The sequence below is a fragment of the Leptidea sinapis genome, chromosome 32 (assembly GCF_905404315.1).
Source record: "Leptidea sinapis chromosome 32, ilLepSina1.1, whole genome shotgun sequence".
Lineage (NCBI taxonomy): Eukaryota > Metazoa > Arthropoda > Insecta > Lepidoptera > Pieridae > Leptidea > Leptidea sinapis.
This window is the reverse complement of record NC_066296.1, coordinates 9,964,991-9,983,568: the sequence shown is the minus strand read 5'-3', so window position 1 is coordinate 9,983,568 and position 18,578 is coordinate 9,964,991. Positions and strand designations below refer to the sequence as shown.

At 35.2% G+C, this 18,578-nt stretch overlaps 1 protein-coding gene across 3 annotated transcripts in view; it reads left to right on the top strand.

Moving 5' to 3' along the window:
• The window catches only part of LOC126974275 (inositol-trisphosphate 3-kinase A), a 119,727-nt gene that overhangs the window by 36,452 nt on the left and 64,697 nt on the right, over positions 1-18,578 (top strand). Inside the window, exon 2 of one of the 3 annotated variants that reach the window (XM_050821735.1) lies at positions 1,598-2,318. In XM_050821735.1, the coding sequence (XP_050677692.1) occupies positions 1,737-2,318 (582 nt within the window). In that variant the 5' untranslated portion in view covers positions 1,598-1,736. Of the gene's footprint in view, positions 1-1,586; positions 2,319-15,589; positions 16,220-18,578 lie in introns of those variants that run through there. The other 2 variants (XM_050821736.1, XM_050821737.1) reach the window with 2 other exon arrangements.

Sequence of the window (18,578 nt, the reverse complement as noted above, 5' to 3'; positions counted from 1 at the left end):
TAGCAGTATTCTTTCCTATGCAGACGACAGCACAGGGATTTGCTTCCTATGCACCGGCCGTGCCAACATGTCCCGTGATAGCGTCGACGAGAACCGGAACAAACTTGTGTCTGAAATCGAGACTATGCTATGCAAAGGCCGGCAAAATTTAGTCCAGTTAAACCCCAACAAGATACAAATTTGTGCGTTCACCGCTAAAAAGTCTCCTTATGTCGTCTCCCCTCGATTCGAGATCACTCCGCTAACTGCAACAGCCTGTATTGGCATTCCTTGGCGTCGATATATCGAGCGACGTTCAGTTCTGTGGTCACATGGAAGAGAAGGCCAAACTGGCCTATAAAAAGCTTGGTGTACTCAGTAAGGCGAGACAGTACTTCACTATAAGCCACCGCCTGCAACTATATAAGGCGAAAATTCGGTCTCACATGGAGTACTGCTCTCACCTCTGGGCGGATGCTCCCCAGTACCAGCTTCTTCCATTTGACCGCATACAACGAAGAGCGGCTCGAATAATCGACGATCAAGTCATCTCCGATCGTCTTGATGTGGGTTCTCTCTACATCTTCTACCGCAGTGAGTGCTCAGAGGAGCTGTTCGGGTTGATTGCAGCGGCCGAATTCCACCATCGGACATTACCTGCAAAATACCATCCGCGTCAATTTGACGTCTGGCATTCCACAACCGCGCGTTTTGCAAGAAATTGCTGCCTCGCACAGCCACTTTGTGGCTGCGGCTTTCCCGAACAGATACGACTCAGGGACCATCAAGGAAAAAGCATACTCTCCTTCATCCTGCATCTTAAAGGCCGGCAATGCACTTCTTGACACCTGTTGTTGCGTATGTCCATGGGCGGTTGCCTTACATCTCCCCATCCCGTGAGCCTCTTGCCCCTTTGCCCCCTCTTATATATAGAAAAAGACTGTGACAGCTGAGAAAACGTTGAAAAAAATAGAATTTACAGCAATTCACACACATTACCACAAAGTGTCATAAAAATCGCAAGTGTGAGTCGTAGCTTGTCACGCACACAAAACTAATATTCCTGGCCTGTTTTTATCGGTTGTCTAACAGCAAGAGATTCAATCTAGACGTATAAATTATTTAAGTTTTAAGGGCATTATTTATCACAACGTAAATAACTTTCTTAATGATGCCACAGATTGAAGCGCCCGCCCTCAGTATATTTAATTAATCATTTTTATTGTAATGTAATTCTATTTACAAAATATGCTTTCTGAGTATCTTGCGCCCATATATTTTCGAATACCCGGTAGGGGTTGATATTTCATAATTAATATAATACCCGACTTTCATAAAATATAAAAAATTTGAATTATTTTGAAGTAGTTTGAAAATTTCTAATTTGACAGTTCAGTACTTACAGTCGATTCAATTAAACAAAGTACGATGATTTAATTTTTTATACTCGAAAACAAGAAACACATTTCATTTTAATTTTACAAAAAAGTATTGGATTTCTTAAACATTATAATATTTAACCCAGGCGGAGTTTGGCAGACCTAAAAAACTTTAAGTATGATAGGATTTCATTCAAGGCTAATAATATAAATATAAAAGATTTTTTCCTGACTATTAGTGTGTTCATGAAGGCGCAGTGAATGAACCTCCCCTATGATAAGTACTATTAATAAAAGTGTTGCCAGCTATGTGTAAAATAATAGTGTTAATAGCCTAGTGATAGTTCAGAACATAAAAGTATCAGCAAAAGTTAACAGATGAGAGCCACGAAGATGACATCATCACATTGTCGCAGCGTGACGCCGCCGCTGTCAAGGGCGAGCTCTACGGACCTGGTCGCCCCATTGTCACCGGATCTGACCAAACGTGCCATGTCCCCAGATCTCCAAAGAGACTTTGCTCGACACCGGCCTATGTCGCCAGACTTGCAGCTTGACTTTGCCCGACACAGAGCAATGTCGCCAGATTTACCGCTAGACTTCGCCAGAAATCGGGCAATGTCGCCTGACTTACATTTGGACTTTACCCGACGCCGTGCCATGTCACCTGAATATTGCCGGCTCAGTCCAGATTTGGAGAGGACGCGAACATTGTCGCCAGATTTGCCTCGTCGTTCTCGATCGCCGGCGCGTCCGAGATCATTAATGGAGTCGTTACTAGTTGCTAAAATGGAAGCGTTAAGTACCGGAAAGTTAGTACGAACGGATTCGTTGGACAGTTGTAGCAGTTTTGGATCAATGTCGTCGCTGCCCAGTGATGTGTGCCGGTGTGATGACTGTCTTCTGGGCATTGTGGACTTCTACCTGCCCAGCCCTGCTGATGCTAACAAATTTAGAAAGGTCAGTCCAATTAAACTTATTGTTCTGTAATGTTTTGGTTCACCTAGACATAACAGAACGACACGATGTATGCCAGTGAAAATAAGTCCGTAACTTGCCTCAAATCAATTATATTAATGGATTCAATAATAACAACTATTAAACAAGACTAATAGGAAATATAAATTTTCAATATACGCAGTTATTTAAAATACAATTAAGTATAATGTATTGAATGTTGTTAAAAGTTTAAGAGACTAAATACCATAAACCAATCAATAAATTAACAATCAAAGCAGTGTATGTACAGCTTGTATAAAATTCATATGAGATATTTGTATCCCATTTGGAAATTGTTGAACAAGTCCTTAACTGCGTGCACATAAATTATGTGGTGGTTAGTGTTAAACAATTTTACAACAGGCACTTTATATAATCGGTACTCACATAAAAATTGGTATTTTATTAAAGTTGTTAAAAATGAAATCCGTGTTAGGGAATGCAATTTCGTAATGTGCAAGGTTGAGCGAGTTTGCGAATATTGAGTTGAAATCGATGATAAGCGAGTGATTGATCGGCGGCGATTGAGCTTTATAATTTAATCGAATTATCAATTATATGACAAAGAGTTAGTAATTATGTGTTTATCACGTCACGATTTGCCTTGAATACGTATGTAGCAGTTGCACAATGTAGTTACTGAAAGTATTTATTTGTTATTATAAGGACACTCAACAACTTTTTTAAGTTATACTTCTTTAGAAGCGTTATGAAAAAATGATGAGAGTGAAATTTTAATATGCGCGCGCCACGGACGAGTAAAATAGGACTCCGCGCCGTGATATTAGCAAGTGAAGCACCTTTATGCTAGTGTGTGTACGGTTACGGGGAATACCATTTACACAATTATTTCTCCCTTAAATAATCATATAGGGCCACAAATATTTGGTTCCTAAAATTTTCTTGCGACATTTGTTTTTTTTTTTGGTTCTTTGTCCATTATTGGGATAGGCAAAGGGTTCAAGCCCGTACAGCCGTATTCGTTATTTAATAATTAATTGTCAAAGCCATCTTTGCAAGATTTTTACAATATTGTTCTTTCTACAAACATGGAATAGCAAGAGGAATAAATAATTTTAAGGATTTTGCTTTGTTAGGCTAAACAGGTATAACATCTTGCGTGCATACACACTTCTTTATATAATAAGTCAATTTTTTATATAGTAAGCTGTAAGAACTCTTATCATTTACATACTGGAAACTTCATAATACTTAGATAAATAATAATATGTATCATCCTATCCATTACTTATCTGATGTTTTAATTATACGTATTTACAATATCTGCAATGATTTACCGAATCATACATTTAATTAAAACTATAATTATTGAAATAACTTACAATGCGTTTAGATAATCTCTACTCTCTTACTGTTAGACAACCGATAAAAACAGTCCAGGAATATTAGTTTAGTGTGCCGGACAAGCTACGGCTTACACTCTCGATTTGTATAACACAATGCTCAAAATAGAGGTTTGGGGTATAGTGTGGGGTACAGTTTATTTGTATTCGACGTTTTCGCAGCTGTCATAGTCTATCTAGACGTATAAAATATGATATTAACATTAAGCTTTTTAGCTTGAGTAAATCCTACAACGCCATCTAGTTTAGATTCTCGACACCTGCACTGCTTACAATAATTATAACGGTATTGTCGATTTCTCAACAATCGAGCTTTCATTTGATTCTCTGCTGAGCCGCGCTAGATGGCGCTATATTAAAACTACGTGACATAGCTGACATTTTGAAGTGAGCGAAAAAAATGAGAGAAACATTTATGATTGCGGTTGATGGCGTCACACGACACAGTGAATGCGTCACAAAAACGTCATAATACCTTTCTATGCATTCATACTTCAGCCCCAGAATTTTAAATGAACTACTCATGTTTGTAACACAAACCGTTTCCGTCGATGGAAAATTTCGCACGTAATATATAAAATATTTAGACTTACGAACTAGATTAATAATTTAACATGTGAGTACGAATAAGATTAACAATTAATAAGTGACAAGTTTTACTATTTAGGTTTATATTTAAATAAAATTACTAAACTAAAAAACTAATGCCAATGAATTAACTACTAATTCTTCTTCAACCTTGATGTACCCAATGCTGAGTAAAAGTCTCTTCCATTTTAGACCATTTTGTGCGGTCCAGAGTTTTCCGCATCCAGTAAATCTCCAACGTTGAATACCACTTTTTAAATTATCTTAATAGTTAAAGCTAATTTAATAATTATTTTGAACGCCCGAAAACTGTAAGATTATTTAACACATAAAAGAAACGCCTCACTCACGCCGTACCACGTTTTGTGAAAAATATCAAATAACTAAAAAAATGGTTTTCCTCCCAATAGTTGCGCTAACAATTTAAGAGTCAACAAGGCGTATAAATGCTGTAACTACCCAACTAATTTATGAGTTTCTTTTACACAACAATGATACAAAATAAAGGCAAGCTTGTTTATTTATCAAAATAAGAGGTATCAAATTAGTATCACAAAATATTCTTTAGGAACCGTGGTCACCTTTAACAAAATATAACAGCATTAGTACTCGGAAAATATTTAAATAGCTACCTTTACATCAACAACAATTGTGAACTTATAAGTAATATGGCTATGGACTTTATAGTAATTATATATTTAGAAAACAAAATTTTCATCAACCCTACGTTCACCTACGAGTTCTGAAAGCTACGGCGCGGCGTGAAAGAAGTAGGCGTCAGTGGCCTATGTTAGCTCGCGGCTACTAGATTATTTACAAGTATTCCTGTTTATTTAGGTGAATAATTAGGTATTTGTATTTTTTAATTTATTTTTATTTGGTTAAGTAGCTCTACCCATGTGTTCGTTTAATGTCACTATTGTAGAACCACGCTGTATATTTGAAAAATAAAAAATAAATGATATTCTCGCAAACTTATTATTCGTACATATTGACATCATAATCGGAATTTAACCTGTTAAAGATAAATAAAAATTCCTCTTCTACTAATATGAGGTTATGGCTATCTATTTTTATAGATGGCATCGTTACTCCTGTGAAATCTCCGGTAGATGGGTCAAAAAAATATTATTATAAGCGCGCTTCGCGCGACGCGATCATTTTTGCGTTTGCCGCAAACTGTTTTTTGTATTTTCCGCAAGCCATCTTTAAGATTTTTTTTTACTCAAAAAGTGCAGTATCAGTATCACTATTTTATTGGCTGAAGGTTCTTTTTTATCATCGGTACAATTACTGGTTATGGAAAAATATTTGAGATACTGTATCATATATACCATATATAAAACTGGGTCATATATATTTCGAACCACCCGCATGTGTGCGTATTATATTTATAGCGACCTTCCTTTCGACCTATTCCTTCTGTGACTTTTATTGTTGACCAGCAATGATGGCTCGTACCCCTAATGAGGGCGATCAGGAACAGTAATTATACAGCGGTCACAAAGTGATGGCTGCAAACGTCCAATAAGCCCCGAAGATACAGGCGGAATTATATTATCGTCTTCATTTTGTGTATCATTGAATGCAAATTTATTACAACTTACATTAATACCTACTTACAACAAAACCATATCACTTCCAATAATTTGTTTCCGAGTCATGAATGTTTATTTGTATTTATGTATGTTTATGTAAGTATATTGTATTAAATATATCGTTGTTTTGCTCCCATAGTACAGGCTATGCCTAGTTTGAGGCAAGATAATTTGTGTGTCAATATTATTATTATAATAAATAATCAGTGCTGTTCTACAAACAAATAAATATACTTCTATAGTGGTCATTCACTTGACTGCAGGGAATTAGCGACTTGTGACTCTACATCGGAACAATTTTGGTACCATTTTAAGAATTTTTTAATAGAATCAGTAATGAATTGTCGAAATTATTATGTGATTCGACGTTAGTTTTGAACAACAACATTCCTTGAAGCTAAACTAAAATAATGAGTGAATAGTTATGTAAATATTGCAGGAAAATTGTAATAATAAAGTTAATAACTGGCATTTTTTAGAAATCAGCATAAAACCTTTGCAAACAAGGTTAGTCATGCGATTTAAAAGATGACCTCTCTTTCTGATAACACGCACAAATATTGTAATATCCTAATCTCAAAGATACTACTAGTTGTGCTAAATTTGGGTACCAAAAAATTGCTTTGTTCTATTAAATTGTATGCATTTAATAATATTGTAAGTGGTAACAGATGGGAAACATTTTAATCTACATAAAAAATGATAAAGTAAAAGTTAATGTGACTCTAAAAATATGCAGAACTGAAGATGTTTTACATAGATTTCTCATGAGATAAAGTTGCGAGTAAGACATTCACCTGACAGTAAGTGATACATCCTGTGATCCTGTCCATAATAACAAATAAACAACGTCAAACTTGGATGAAATGATTTTATTTAACTCTTTCTCCTGTGAGCCTAAAGAGTGTAATTTATATTTTGAATCAATTATAAAGAGTATATAAGTAATCACACAAAATATGAGAAGTTATAGGCCGTAATATATCAGAACTTCTATGTTTATTAGTTAGAATCAAGATCGCACCGGACATAATAATACTAACGGAATGTTAGCTCTCCTCCAATCCCAACTCAAACCTCCAACCAAACCTCAAATTGATAACTATTCAATGACGTGTTCTAATATCTATTATAATCAAAATTACAGTATTGTTTTATATGTGAAAAAAGACTTGGTATCAAACAGGTTTGAACCAACTTTCAATGACGCCAACTGCCTTGTAACTACGATACAAAAGGCTGTAACAATCATATCCCTATACAGACCACCAGCCTTCCGTCATATTGATGTGTTCATGAAATCTTTAAATAACTTGCTAGAATCTCTAAGTAAAAGTAAAATTATTGTATTAATAGCAGATATATATATTGATATAAAACTTAATAATACAGATCCCAATTTATAAAAATATCTTAATCTTACTTCCGCGCATGGACTGCTTCCAGCCCATACCATAGCTATTTGACTTCAAAACTGTCTCGATCACATACTAGTAAAAAATCACCATCACTTGTACAACCCTGGTTTTTAAAAATAGTTTGACAGATCATTATAGCGTGTTGTTGTCTATCGATCTATGGCGGTGCAATAATCAAAACACATGAAAACAAAAAACTACAAGAATTGATTACCATGGTATCTCTTCAGACCTGAAACAAGTCCACAACAGACTTGACTTCAAATGACCCCAATGAGTCTGCTATCTGTATCTCAATGCTAGTAGAAATGCTTACAAAAATTATTGATAAACTTTACTCTCCACGGTAATAAATCAAACACAAGCCATGAATTATTAGCCAATGACCCTGCACAACTAACCGCAGTTAATTCATAGAATTAACTGCGGTTACTTCGCGAATATCGGATAAACATGGCAAATTCAATAAATTTGTCAATTTACCCAATCTGCTCTCGGATAGAAATGTTGCCTTATCCTCCTTCATCGTTGGGCCTTTTAGAAACTGACATAAGCGAAGTTAACATTCTAATAAACTCTCTCAAATATATCAGTTTGGTTTGGTGGGACAATATTAATGCCAAAATATTAAAAGAAAATAAAGAGACATTAGCTGGTCCACTAGTCCATATTGTCAACATATTATTGCAAAGTCTAAATTTCCAAATGTATTTAGAAATCAGTTATAACACCCATCTTTAAAAGTGTTCTCCCTACCCTAACTAAAATATTTGAAAGAATCCTTAATAACAGACTCGTCAATTACTTTAGTAAAAAATCACCTTATATCTATTTTTTTTATGTAATAGGAGGACAAACGAGCGTACAGGTCACCTGGTGTTAAGTGATCACCGCCGCCCACTTTCTCTTGCAACACCAGAGGAATCACAAGAGCGTTGCCGGCCTTTAAGGAAGATGTACGCGCTTTTTTTGAAGGTACCCATGTCGTATCGTCTCGGAAACACCGCACAAGGAAGATCATTCCACAGCTTTGTAGTACGTGGAAGAAAGCTCCTTGAAAACCGCACTGTGGAGGTTCGCCACACATCCAGATGGTGGGGATGATATTCAAACTTGTGGCGTGTCGGGCGAAGGTGGAATTCTGGATCTAATAATTAATACGGTTTAAGGAAAACACGATCTACTGCTGACGCAGTCTTTGAGCTAACAAAGACCGTTGCAGGGAAGTTGGATGCAGGTCATGTCGTTATATAACGGCCGCATAATTACATTCGCCGACGATACGGCTTGCGTTTTCTGGGGAGAGATTTGGGATGACGCCTTTGTAATTGCTCAAATTGGTTTTAACAAAATTTCTAACTGCCTTCAAGCCAATCTCCTTAAGTTAAATACCGATATAACTAGCTAGATATAACCGTCAATAGATGGTTTTAAGGTCCACTTTCTCTTTATGGAATTGTCCAATTATCGACAGACACTGTGTGACACTAAAATATTTAGGTGTCATCTATATATGTTAAAATGAATTGCTGTTCGTTAGTCTCGCTTAAACTCGAGAACAGCTGGACCGATTTTGCTAATTTTGGTCTTGAATTAGGTCTTGTGGAAGTCCAGAGAAGGCTTAAAAGCTTTGAATAAATATGAAATGCTCGGAATTAAATTAAAACACAATTTTGTTTTTTGTTCTAATGTGTTCCCGATCGTTCAGAAATCAAATTGAAAGAATCGTTTAAAATGAAAAATTTATTAGAACTTTTATATCTTTGGAACTTTTTCAGGAGGTAAAAATTAACTTAATTTTAGGTAACTATAGTTCGTAGACTAACTACAGTTGTCAATCTATCAGATTATTTTTATTGAGATTGATAAATCTTAAGTTTTGTCACAAATTAAATTTCTGAACGCAAACATAATATTTGACATTTGACAACCAACTATATGTAGATTAATAAATCATAAGTTATTTAATTCATAAAAAAACAGTATTTTATTTATTATGTACAGAACAACGTCTGTCGGGTCAGCTAGTGTTAGATAATAACTAGCTTTTGAACCAAATATTAATGACAGATTAATGTCACGATTTCATAGACTGGTTGATGTGAAAGATATAAATTAAGACCAAAATAGACGTATTAAACAAAAAATTTTTAGCGTACCAAAACATTCTTCATCAATAAATTCCCATTCTATTAGGTAGCTTTTTGTTTAAAAAGATAAATAAAGTGGTAAATTTACATATAGTTAACTATCAAAAAAGAAAAAAAATCTATTGTAAATGAGCCATTTGAATGCAGTTCCGCTGTGGATTCTTTAAAAAACCCAAAATTGTTAGAAGCGTCGGAATTGCACCCTTCTCCTGAAGATATAAGAAGTTAAATCTCATTAGCGCAGTAATATCACTCGCTAATTAACAAATTTCACGGCAACCTTTGAACTGAAACACAATAATGCATACACATAAATTCACGTCAGCAAAAGACTCCACTGTTTCTCCTGCTCCTTCTTTTGGCCGCCATCCTATGCAAAGAAGCCTGTCCCTTGTGCAGATGTATACCACGGAGAATGTTCAGGGTGTTTTACCTGATTTCTGCCGTCGAATCGCCACAATCGGGATGTGTGGCGTTCCTCAACAGTGCGGTTTTCATAGAACTCTCTTCCATGTAGAAAGATTTCGTCCAAAGAGCTTCCCTGTGCGGTGTTTCCATGACGATAACTTCAAAGATACTCTTTTTTTTTAATCCGGTAACTGCGAATAATATGAAATGCTATGCGAAATATGCTCGTGGAGCGTGTCTCTCTTACTTACTTAGCGCTACACAGTCGAGCGTGACAGCACAGTTTTATTCAATACCCATAAAGTAGAGTGCTCAGCGCGTCTAAAGAAGTTTTCACTCAAAATTCCAAATAAGCCTACAAACAACGGAATTTTTGAGGAAACAAAAATTAATAAAACACACAATTTGATAACATCCTCAATTTTGGAAGTCTAATAAAAATACGACATGACTATTGAATTCTCCGAAATCAAAAATGTTTCAACTAGCTTCAATTGTAAATGTTAATTCAGCAACTTGTTACGGAGTTATGTCTTCATAAGGCTTTATTATTTATTAAAATAACACACGAGATTTATTGACCGGTCGGTAATTTGTGTGCGCAGTACTTGTGGTATTTTAAATAGAGTCTGACATTTCAGTAAAATGAGTATCGTAAAATTAATATTATATCAAACCCCTAGAGGTTTCTTGTGACTTGTACTTCAGATCGGGGATATACTTATTGTAATGACCAGTTCATGACCAAGAATCAGAGAAGTCCTGTGATTCCCCGGGCATAAAAATAATAGGGAAGTCCCAGGCTCAAGGGTATCGTAAGAGGCATTTTAGGTCATTTACCAGTGCCAGGCTTCTTTGCTCAGAATGCCGGCTAAATTATGGGTACCACAACGGCGCCTTTTTCTGCCGTACTGCTCAAATGAGACTTAACATAATATGTCCCAAGGTGACGAGCGCAATTGTAGAGCCGCTAAGAATTTTTGGGTGTTTCAAGAATCCTTAGCGGCACTACATTGTAATGGGCAGGGCGTATCAATTACCATCAGCTCAAAGTCTTGCATGTCTAAATTTGTCCTAAAAAAACAATACTAGTAGGAAAATAGTTTTGCTGTGCTTATGCAGCGTACAATATTCACAAACTATTTTTCCAAAAGCGCCTTATGAAGTACAAAAATAAACCTTATTTTAATATGGCTTTCAATTTGAAAATAATTTACACACAAAAAGTATTCGAAAAGGAAAACACAAATATACGAATCTCCTTTTGCCAGATTTCTGACCTAAGTACCAACTAGTTTCTTTCATTTTTGCCTAAATAGAACCGCTTATATCAAGGGGAGTGTTCTGCTCAGAATTCTTGTAAAACCCAAAAATTCCGAATATCACCACAATTGCGCTCGTCACCTTGAGACATAAGATGTTAAGTCTCATTTGCCCAGTAATATCACTAGCTACGGAGCCCAATCAGACGGACAATAATGCTTACACAATATTACTGCTTCACGGCAGAAAATGGCGCCGTTGTGGTACCCATAATCTAGCCGGCATCCTGTGCAAACAAGCCTCCTACTGGTAAAACTTGTATATCTTACTTCATACTACATGAAGTGATTGGTGTCTTTATTGAAGACATTATTTATTCAGTTAGTGACAATGTTAATTGTTAACACAAACGGTAACAATTGTAACTATGACGTCAAAGTACTACAGTTTTGTATTCAAAATAGTTTTTTTATTCTTTTTATGCTGCGTTCGTATTGACGCAATAAGGCAATGATTTATTGTCGCGATACTTCTGGACAAGCAATTCGTTATATCAGTTAACTTTTAAATATTAAGAGATAATTTGTTTTGCTATACCAAAGATGTTATAAATTTTGACGTGCGTGTCCATATAAGTACATACATACTTTTTTTATTCAGCTCTTCTTACGTCTAGGGGTTAACGATACAGCCATACTGGGAAGTGGAATATTGAACAATAAAATAAAGAGTAATTGTCTTGAAATAGCTCAGTTAAGATGCATTAACCCTGTATTACGCATTTAAAACGAACGAGACGAATACGTAATGAGGATCATGGGAACAGGGAAATTATATTATAATATTTATACGTCTTTATGAACCTTCGCCTTATTGCTAAATATAAATGTTATTTACACAGTTGGCTCTACAACTATACAGCTTATCTAAGCAGAATAATATAATATAGAAAAAAAGGATTGTGTGGTTTTATGAAACCACGGTAAAAGTGAAAGTTTTTTTTCACATTATAGACATTTAAATAAAAATGTTTGGAATAATATTCCAGGTATAAAAATCGCTTTATCAATCTTAATTTTATACTTGGAAAATTGGAATGATAATGGGAAATAATAAAAGTAGACTAAGTCTCCAACTAATATTTTTATTGAACTCTGTGTCTTAGCCCTCGTTAAAAATATTGATTGAAAAGGATTACATTAAACACTGACAAACAACAAACAAAATAGCGTGGAGCACTAGCACAAATGAGTAATAGTCTATACACTACATGGTCAGCTGTTGTGCACTATAGGCGCCGCCCGACCGTCACGCGACATGCAACACACGAGTTTGAGACGATGTAGTAAACGTTTCACTTTAATATGTGTATAAATAATAACTGCGTGATAATATATTTTATAATTAATTATAGTTTATAAACTTACTAACAAAACACACTGTTTAATATATTGTATCGTTATAGAATTAACTATCCATAGTTAAAAGTTATATTCTTTTTATTCACTCTAATTTAGTTTAAGTATTAAAAACAATAACAAAATAACTCAATAATACAAGTGCCTGATTTACTCTATACAGTATGTGTGTCTATACTCTTTTATATATCTTTCTAATTCTGAGTACAACTGATACACAAGGCAACTGTTATGAAAATATTGTATTGTCATCGGTTTTTTATACGTGTCCAAATTGTCATGTAACTCGGATGTCTTGAAACGGGTACAAACTACGTTAAAAGGTTCCGGTACATACATAGATATTAAGTAGCGTACTCAATTAAAAGTGAGAATGCATGAATGTATTTTGTCGGTAATTTTTATTAAATCTAATTTTATTTTTCGAAATAGTCGCCTTTAGCGTAATAAACTAGGAACATATTTATTATAAGCTTAAAATAACCTTCTTAAAAAAACACTTCATCCTGCATACCTAAAAAATCCTGTGACTCTCATTAATTTAAATTGATTTTTTAATGCAACTTTTTTCCATGGTACATAATATGTAGTTCTTCTTTTAAAAATGTGCAATGTTCGATTATCAACTTTCTGTTGTTTTTTATTCAGCTTAGACAAGAAAGATGGATACTTCGAAAAGTCGAGTGATTTTTGATTTTTAGAACGAGTTCCGACGCTAAGCTAACGCGGCAGAATCATCTCGCAATATCAATATTGCATTTGGTGAGGGGACTGCTAATTAACGCACTGTGCGATTTTGGTTTAAACGCTTTCGTGATGGAAACTTTGACTTGAAGAACGAACCTCGTGGAAGACCCCCCACACAGGTGAATAACAATGAATTGAAACAGACGGTGGAAACCGATCCGAGCACAACTACCCTGGAATTAGCAGCATATTTTAACGTTACCTTACCAAAAACATTGACTCATTTGCGTCAAATCAATAAAATAAGCGCAGAGTAGCTCGAATTGTGGGGGACCCAGTACTCTGTGAACGGCTGGATCACTTGGCGTTGCGTAGAGACATCGCTTCATTGTGTGTCCTCTACCGCATTTATCATGGGGAGTGTTCCGCAGAGCTGTTTCACCTGATTCCTGCCGCCGAATTCCATCTTCGCACAACACGCTACAAGTTGGGAAGGATATCATCCCCACCATCTGGATGTGTGGCGGTCCTCCACAGTGCGGTTTTCAAGGAGCTTTCTTCCACGTACTACAAAGCTGTGGAATGAACGGTGTTTCCGGGACGATACGACATGGGTACCTTCAAAAAAAGCGCGTACACCTCCCTTCAAGGCCGGCGACGCTCCTGTGATTCCTCTGGTGTTGCAAGAGAAAGTAGGCGGCGGTCATCACTTAACACCAGGTGACCCGTGCGCTCGTTTGCCCTCCTTTCCCATAAAAAAATAAAATGGGTACCTCACGATTTGACTGATCTGTAGAAAGAAACGCGCGTTGAAACTTGTGTTGTCTTGTTGAATCGATACAGAATTCAAGGAGTATTGGATCGAGTTACATGCGATGAAAAGTGGATTCTTTATCGTAAAGATACGGTTATCGAACCGTAAGCGAAAAATGCAATGAATGACCGCAAGTTAAACCCCGCAACAGTGTTCTAAAGCTAAGCTTACCAATAAAAAGGTAATGGTAACTGTTTTGTGGTCTCAGCATGGTGTTATTCACTATAACTTTCTCAGATCTGGTCAAGCAATAACTGCAGATGTCTATTGTGCTGAACTCCGAACAATGATAGCAAAACCAGCAGTGAAACAGCCCCGACTCGCCATTATTGCTCCATGATAATGCGAGACCTCATACAGTACGAGAAACCGTTTTAACTCTACAGGAACTGCAATTAGAAACCATTTGTCACTCTCCGTATTCACCAGACCTTGCCCGAACGAACTACCATTTTTTTCTTGATTTGAACAATTCTCTACGCGATAAAATAGTTTTCTTCTATATAGATCACCACAGTTCTATTGCAAAGGCATAAATGTTCTCCTTAGATGGCAGCAATGTATTGATAATAATGGTAATTATTTTGATTAAATAAATGTGTTAAATTAAAAAAAAACGAATTTCAATTTTTCAGTACAAATCGGCAATTTCATACCCCTAATATTATTGCAGTCACGGATATTGGCGACTACAAAGTACAAATGCCCATACTGCAATATTCTCATTCTTTTAAATATTTCTCATTGAGTTTGAAGAAGAGACACGATATAAAAAGACCTTCAAGACTTTCGATTGCACAAACACTTAAGTTATACTAGCGTATAGAGTACTTGGCAGCCCGAATATAATTTGTGATAAATTTTGATTTTTCAGTGTGTGCGTTAACTTGTGGTTAAATATTCAAAATACTAAGGAGAGTATGCCAAGCGTGGCTGACTGTTTATTACTTTTTAATCAAAATCGGTTACAGTAACAATAGATCTCTGCTGTATCTGCATTAGAGATGTGTTTGTCAAAAATGTCCTTATAATAAAAAAAATATTTATTGAGTTTTTTTTTATGGTCTTTCCCGATAAATAAACAGCACATAATATTATTATATCTTGTTAAAACCTTTAAAAGTTAATTTATCTAACTCAATATAAAATCAAGCTAGGTACAATTATTAGTAGTTTTTTTAAACATACATAATCGTGGTTCAAATGAAGAAAATGATCGTAACATAAAGGTTTAACTATAAAGTTTAATTAATATATATCCTATGAAATTTTTACATGAAAACCTCAAAAAGTATTATAATGAAAAATTAATATAAATTAAAAGTTTTCTGATTTGAAATAGCTATTGTACAACGATAGTAACAATAAACATTTACATACATAATGATCTCCGGCACGTTTAAATAACAGAACTCTTAGCTCCTGTACGTACAGTACACACGTGCTCTTGTGTGTTGAGTACATATTTCTGCATGTAGCTTAAACTTCGTATCAGCCGAAGTCATGGCGCGAGGCTGTCGCAAGGCATTGCTCAGTCCGCGCGCTTCAGCCATGCTTAATGCTCGCGTGCACCAAAATGCGTATATTGGATACCCGAGTCATTCCGTCGCTCTAAAATGTCATTGACACCTCTCTTTGACGTACGGGAACTGTGTTAGTGTTAGCATAATGCCTGAGTGTCCTGAATTATTTACTTTTACAATTCCAATTATACGGTACACGATGGAAGAGGACACCAATGGAACTGAAAGGCAGCAGCCGGTGAAGAAAATGTCGCTGCTGACACCGGTGAAGATCGAGGCACCAGAACCCGGCCGCAGAGCCTCTGAACCGACCAGACATTACATTCCGCCTCAGTGTAACAACAGGCTCTCCCCCAGAACCGCTAGAAAAGGGGATAGGAGACACTCTAGAGTAGCTCTAGATGATGGAAGAGACAAATTTGGCCCCAAGCCGTGTAATTGTGAGGATTGTAGGGCATCTAGTCCACTGCCGCCAGGTTATGGACCGCCCACAATGTCTCCAGGATATGATCAAATGAAGAATGCTCTCGAATGTGCACCTTGGAATGATGACTTTACAGAAGCATCTAGTGATGACCTGAGTTCGGAATGGGATTCCGACGTGCCTGAACCGGTTCCAGTACAACCAAAGGTAGGAATTGTAAGATCATAGCACATAACACTTCCCCTTTACGATGAGAGAGGGCTACATATGTCTCTCTATTAAATATGAAGACAAGATTTCCGATTATGAACGCATTTGTTATTTTAAATTCCACAATCAACAAAAGAATGTGTAATTAAATAGTGCCCATTGAATTGCAAATGTCGTAAGAAAACTTGTCGAAATTTCGTAACACTTGTCGATAACGTAGCTAAACGTGTTTGGAATTAAAAGAATAAGCGAATTTTTAAACAATTTATAGATAGATTACAGGGGAAGATAATATTAAACTATTCAATAGAATGATAGTAGCCATACATTGAATTAATTATTAAATATATTATTCATTGAATCAAGTGTAAATGAATGTTCTTGAATTAAACAAAACTTATGAATGATAAATAGACCATATTAATATATACACAGATGTAGGGAATTACCATTGTGTTTTTTCTTTCTTAGAAATTTCCAAAGTTTTAGTGGATTAAGTATTGCTGCTCTGAGCGGAATTTTTCAAATATTTGAAGCATTTCTATAGATGACGTCGTTATAAAAAGATCATACACAGGATGCCTTACTAAAGTTTTAGAACAAATCACTTATTAACTACTTTCGTTTACTTCAAGAATCCATTTGGTTTATGAGACCTTTTGAAGGTGATAAATACTCATTAATATACAAAAATGTATAATGAGCTTATTTAAATGTATAAATGAATCCTAAGAATTAGTTAAGTCTTAATTTGAATCAATTATTAGATAAGTTTATTATTCCAATATTTATTGTTTATTATTATTATTAAACTTCATGCCTAAGGTTAGTTATCTCATTGTAAAGCTCGTCTTTTATCTTATCGTTTCTATTTTTAAATGATTTTAAAACAACAAGCACAAAATTATACATTTAAAGTATTCTTGGTAAGAAATAACTCAGGGTAAGTATTTTTAATATAGTGTATGTTTGAAGCTGATATACTATGTTATATGTAAATTAATCAGTTGGGTTGAACATCGTGGATATTTACCCCCTTATTCATAATGGTCCACTAACTTTAAACAGCCGCTTAGGTGTGTTTTTTCTAATTCTGACTTAGGTCAATAGAAGAAGACAGAGTGAGAATTAGCAATGCTTTAAGTTAGCAGACTATTATGAATAAGGTGGTTAGTTATTTGCATATATTATAATTCTTTGAGATTAGAAAATCATCTTCTTTAAGAGAGAGTGTTCTGGGGACTCTTATCACAGTTAACAGTACAGTTAGATCGTAATATATAGGTACGTATGAAAACATCAAATAAAACAGTCAGAAAAACTATAATTATTATAAATATTTTGCTTACCAAAAGTTCATAGAACTTGGTCAGTTATAATGAGCAAATGGGGACATGATCTATTATATAATAGCAAGTAGCAACACTTTAATAGTGTCAATTGGTATAATTTGTTAAACATGGATCTAAAACCTGAGGTGCTTCAATTGAAAAAACCATTGAAAGAGTAAGCTTTTATCTTTTATTAAGTTAATTCTTCTTGATTTTATTTCTTATCTTTTTTATTTTCGATAAATTTTCGTCACTACACTGGACCGTTCTTCTTAGGTCTGAGGGGTGACAGGTAGATAGATTTTGACATGCTATAACTAATTTTAATTCTATTTTGAATAAACAATATTTATTGGCATTTAACGAAAGGAAGAATTTCTCCTGTAGGCCCTAGTAAGATGACAAATACAGATAAATATACTTCACGCTTATCTCACATGGATTATATTGTCGTTTTTTATGAGAAAGTCTAACGGCCGTTTTCAATTACCTATCTACCCTTAGTGACAAGATATATAGACATAGTCCAATGCTATCTGTCAATAGGTTATTGAAATATAAGTAAGCGTAAAAGGATAGATTTGTCTACGTCTAGTAAGTCAAACTAAAGATAGATACGCTATTGAAAACGGCCGTTAAAGAGTAACAAAGTCTCCACTGGGCCTATCAAATACCTCTGTTTTTACACGCTTCTTCAAAATTCCTTCTAAAGTCCAGGTCTTCCAAAATGTGCGTACATCTCTCTCTCATTATCTCGCATATCTCTCGGATAAACGTAACATTAAAGTCATGTATTTTGATACTACACATTCGTCTTCGTGATATTCGTTTAAACCTTTACCCTGTTATCCAAATGTTTAATGAGGGCTCTTGAATGTTAATACACACCTAATCTTTAACTAATTCGACACGTGTTTCTCCTACACACGCGGTATCTTCAGAAGATGTTGACTAGAATTTTCTACAAAATACCGCCTAGTTCAATTAATTTTCTACATTCTTCATACTCTTCTTCAAAATTTCTG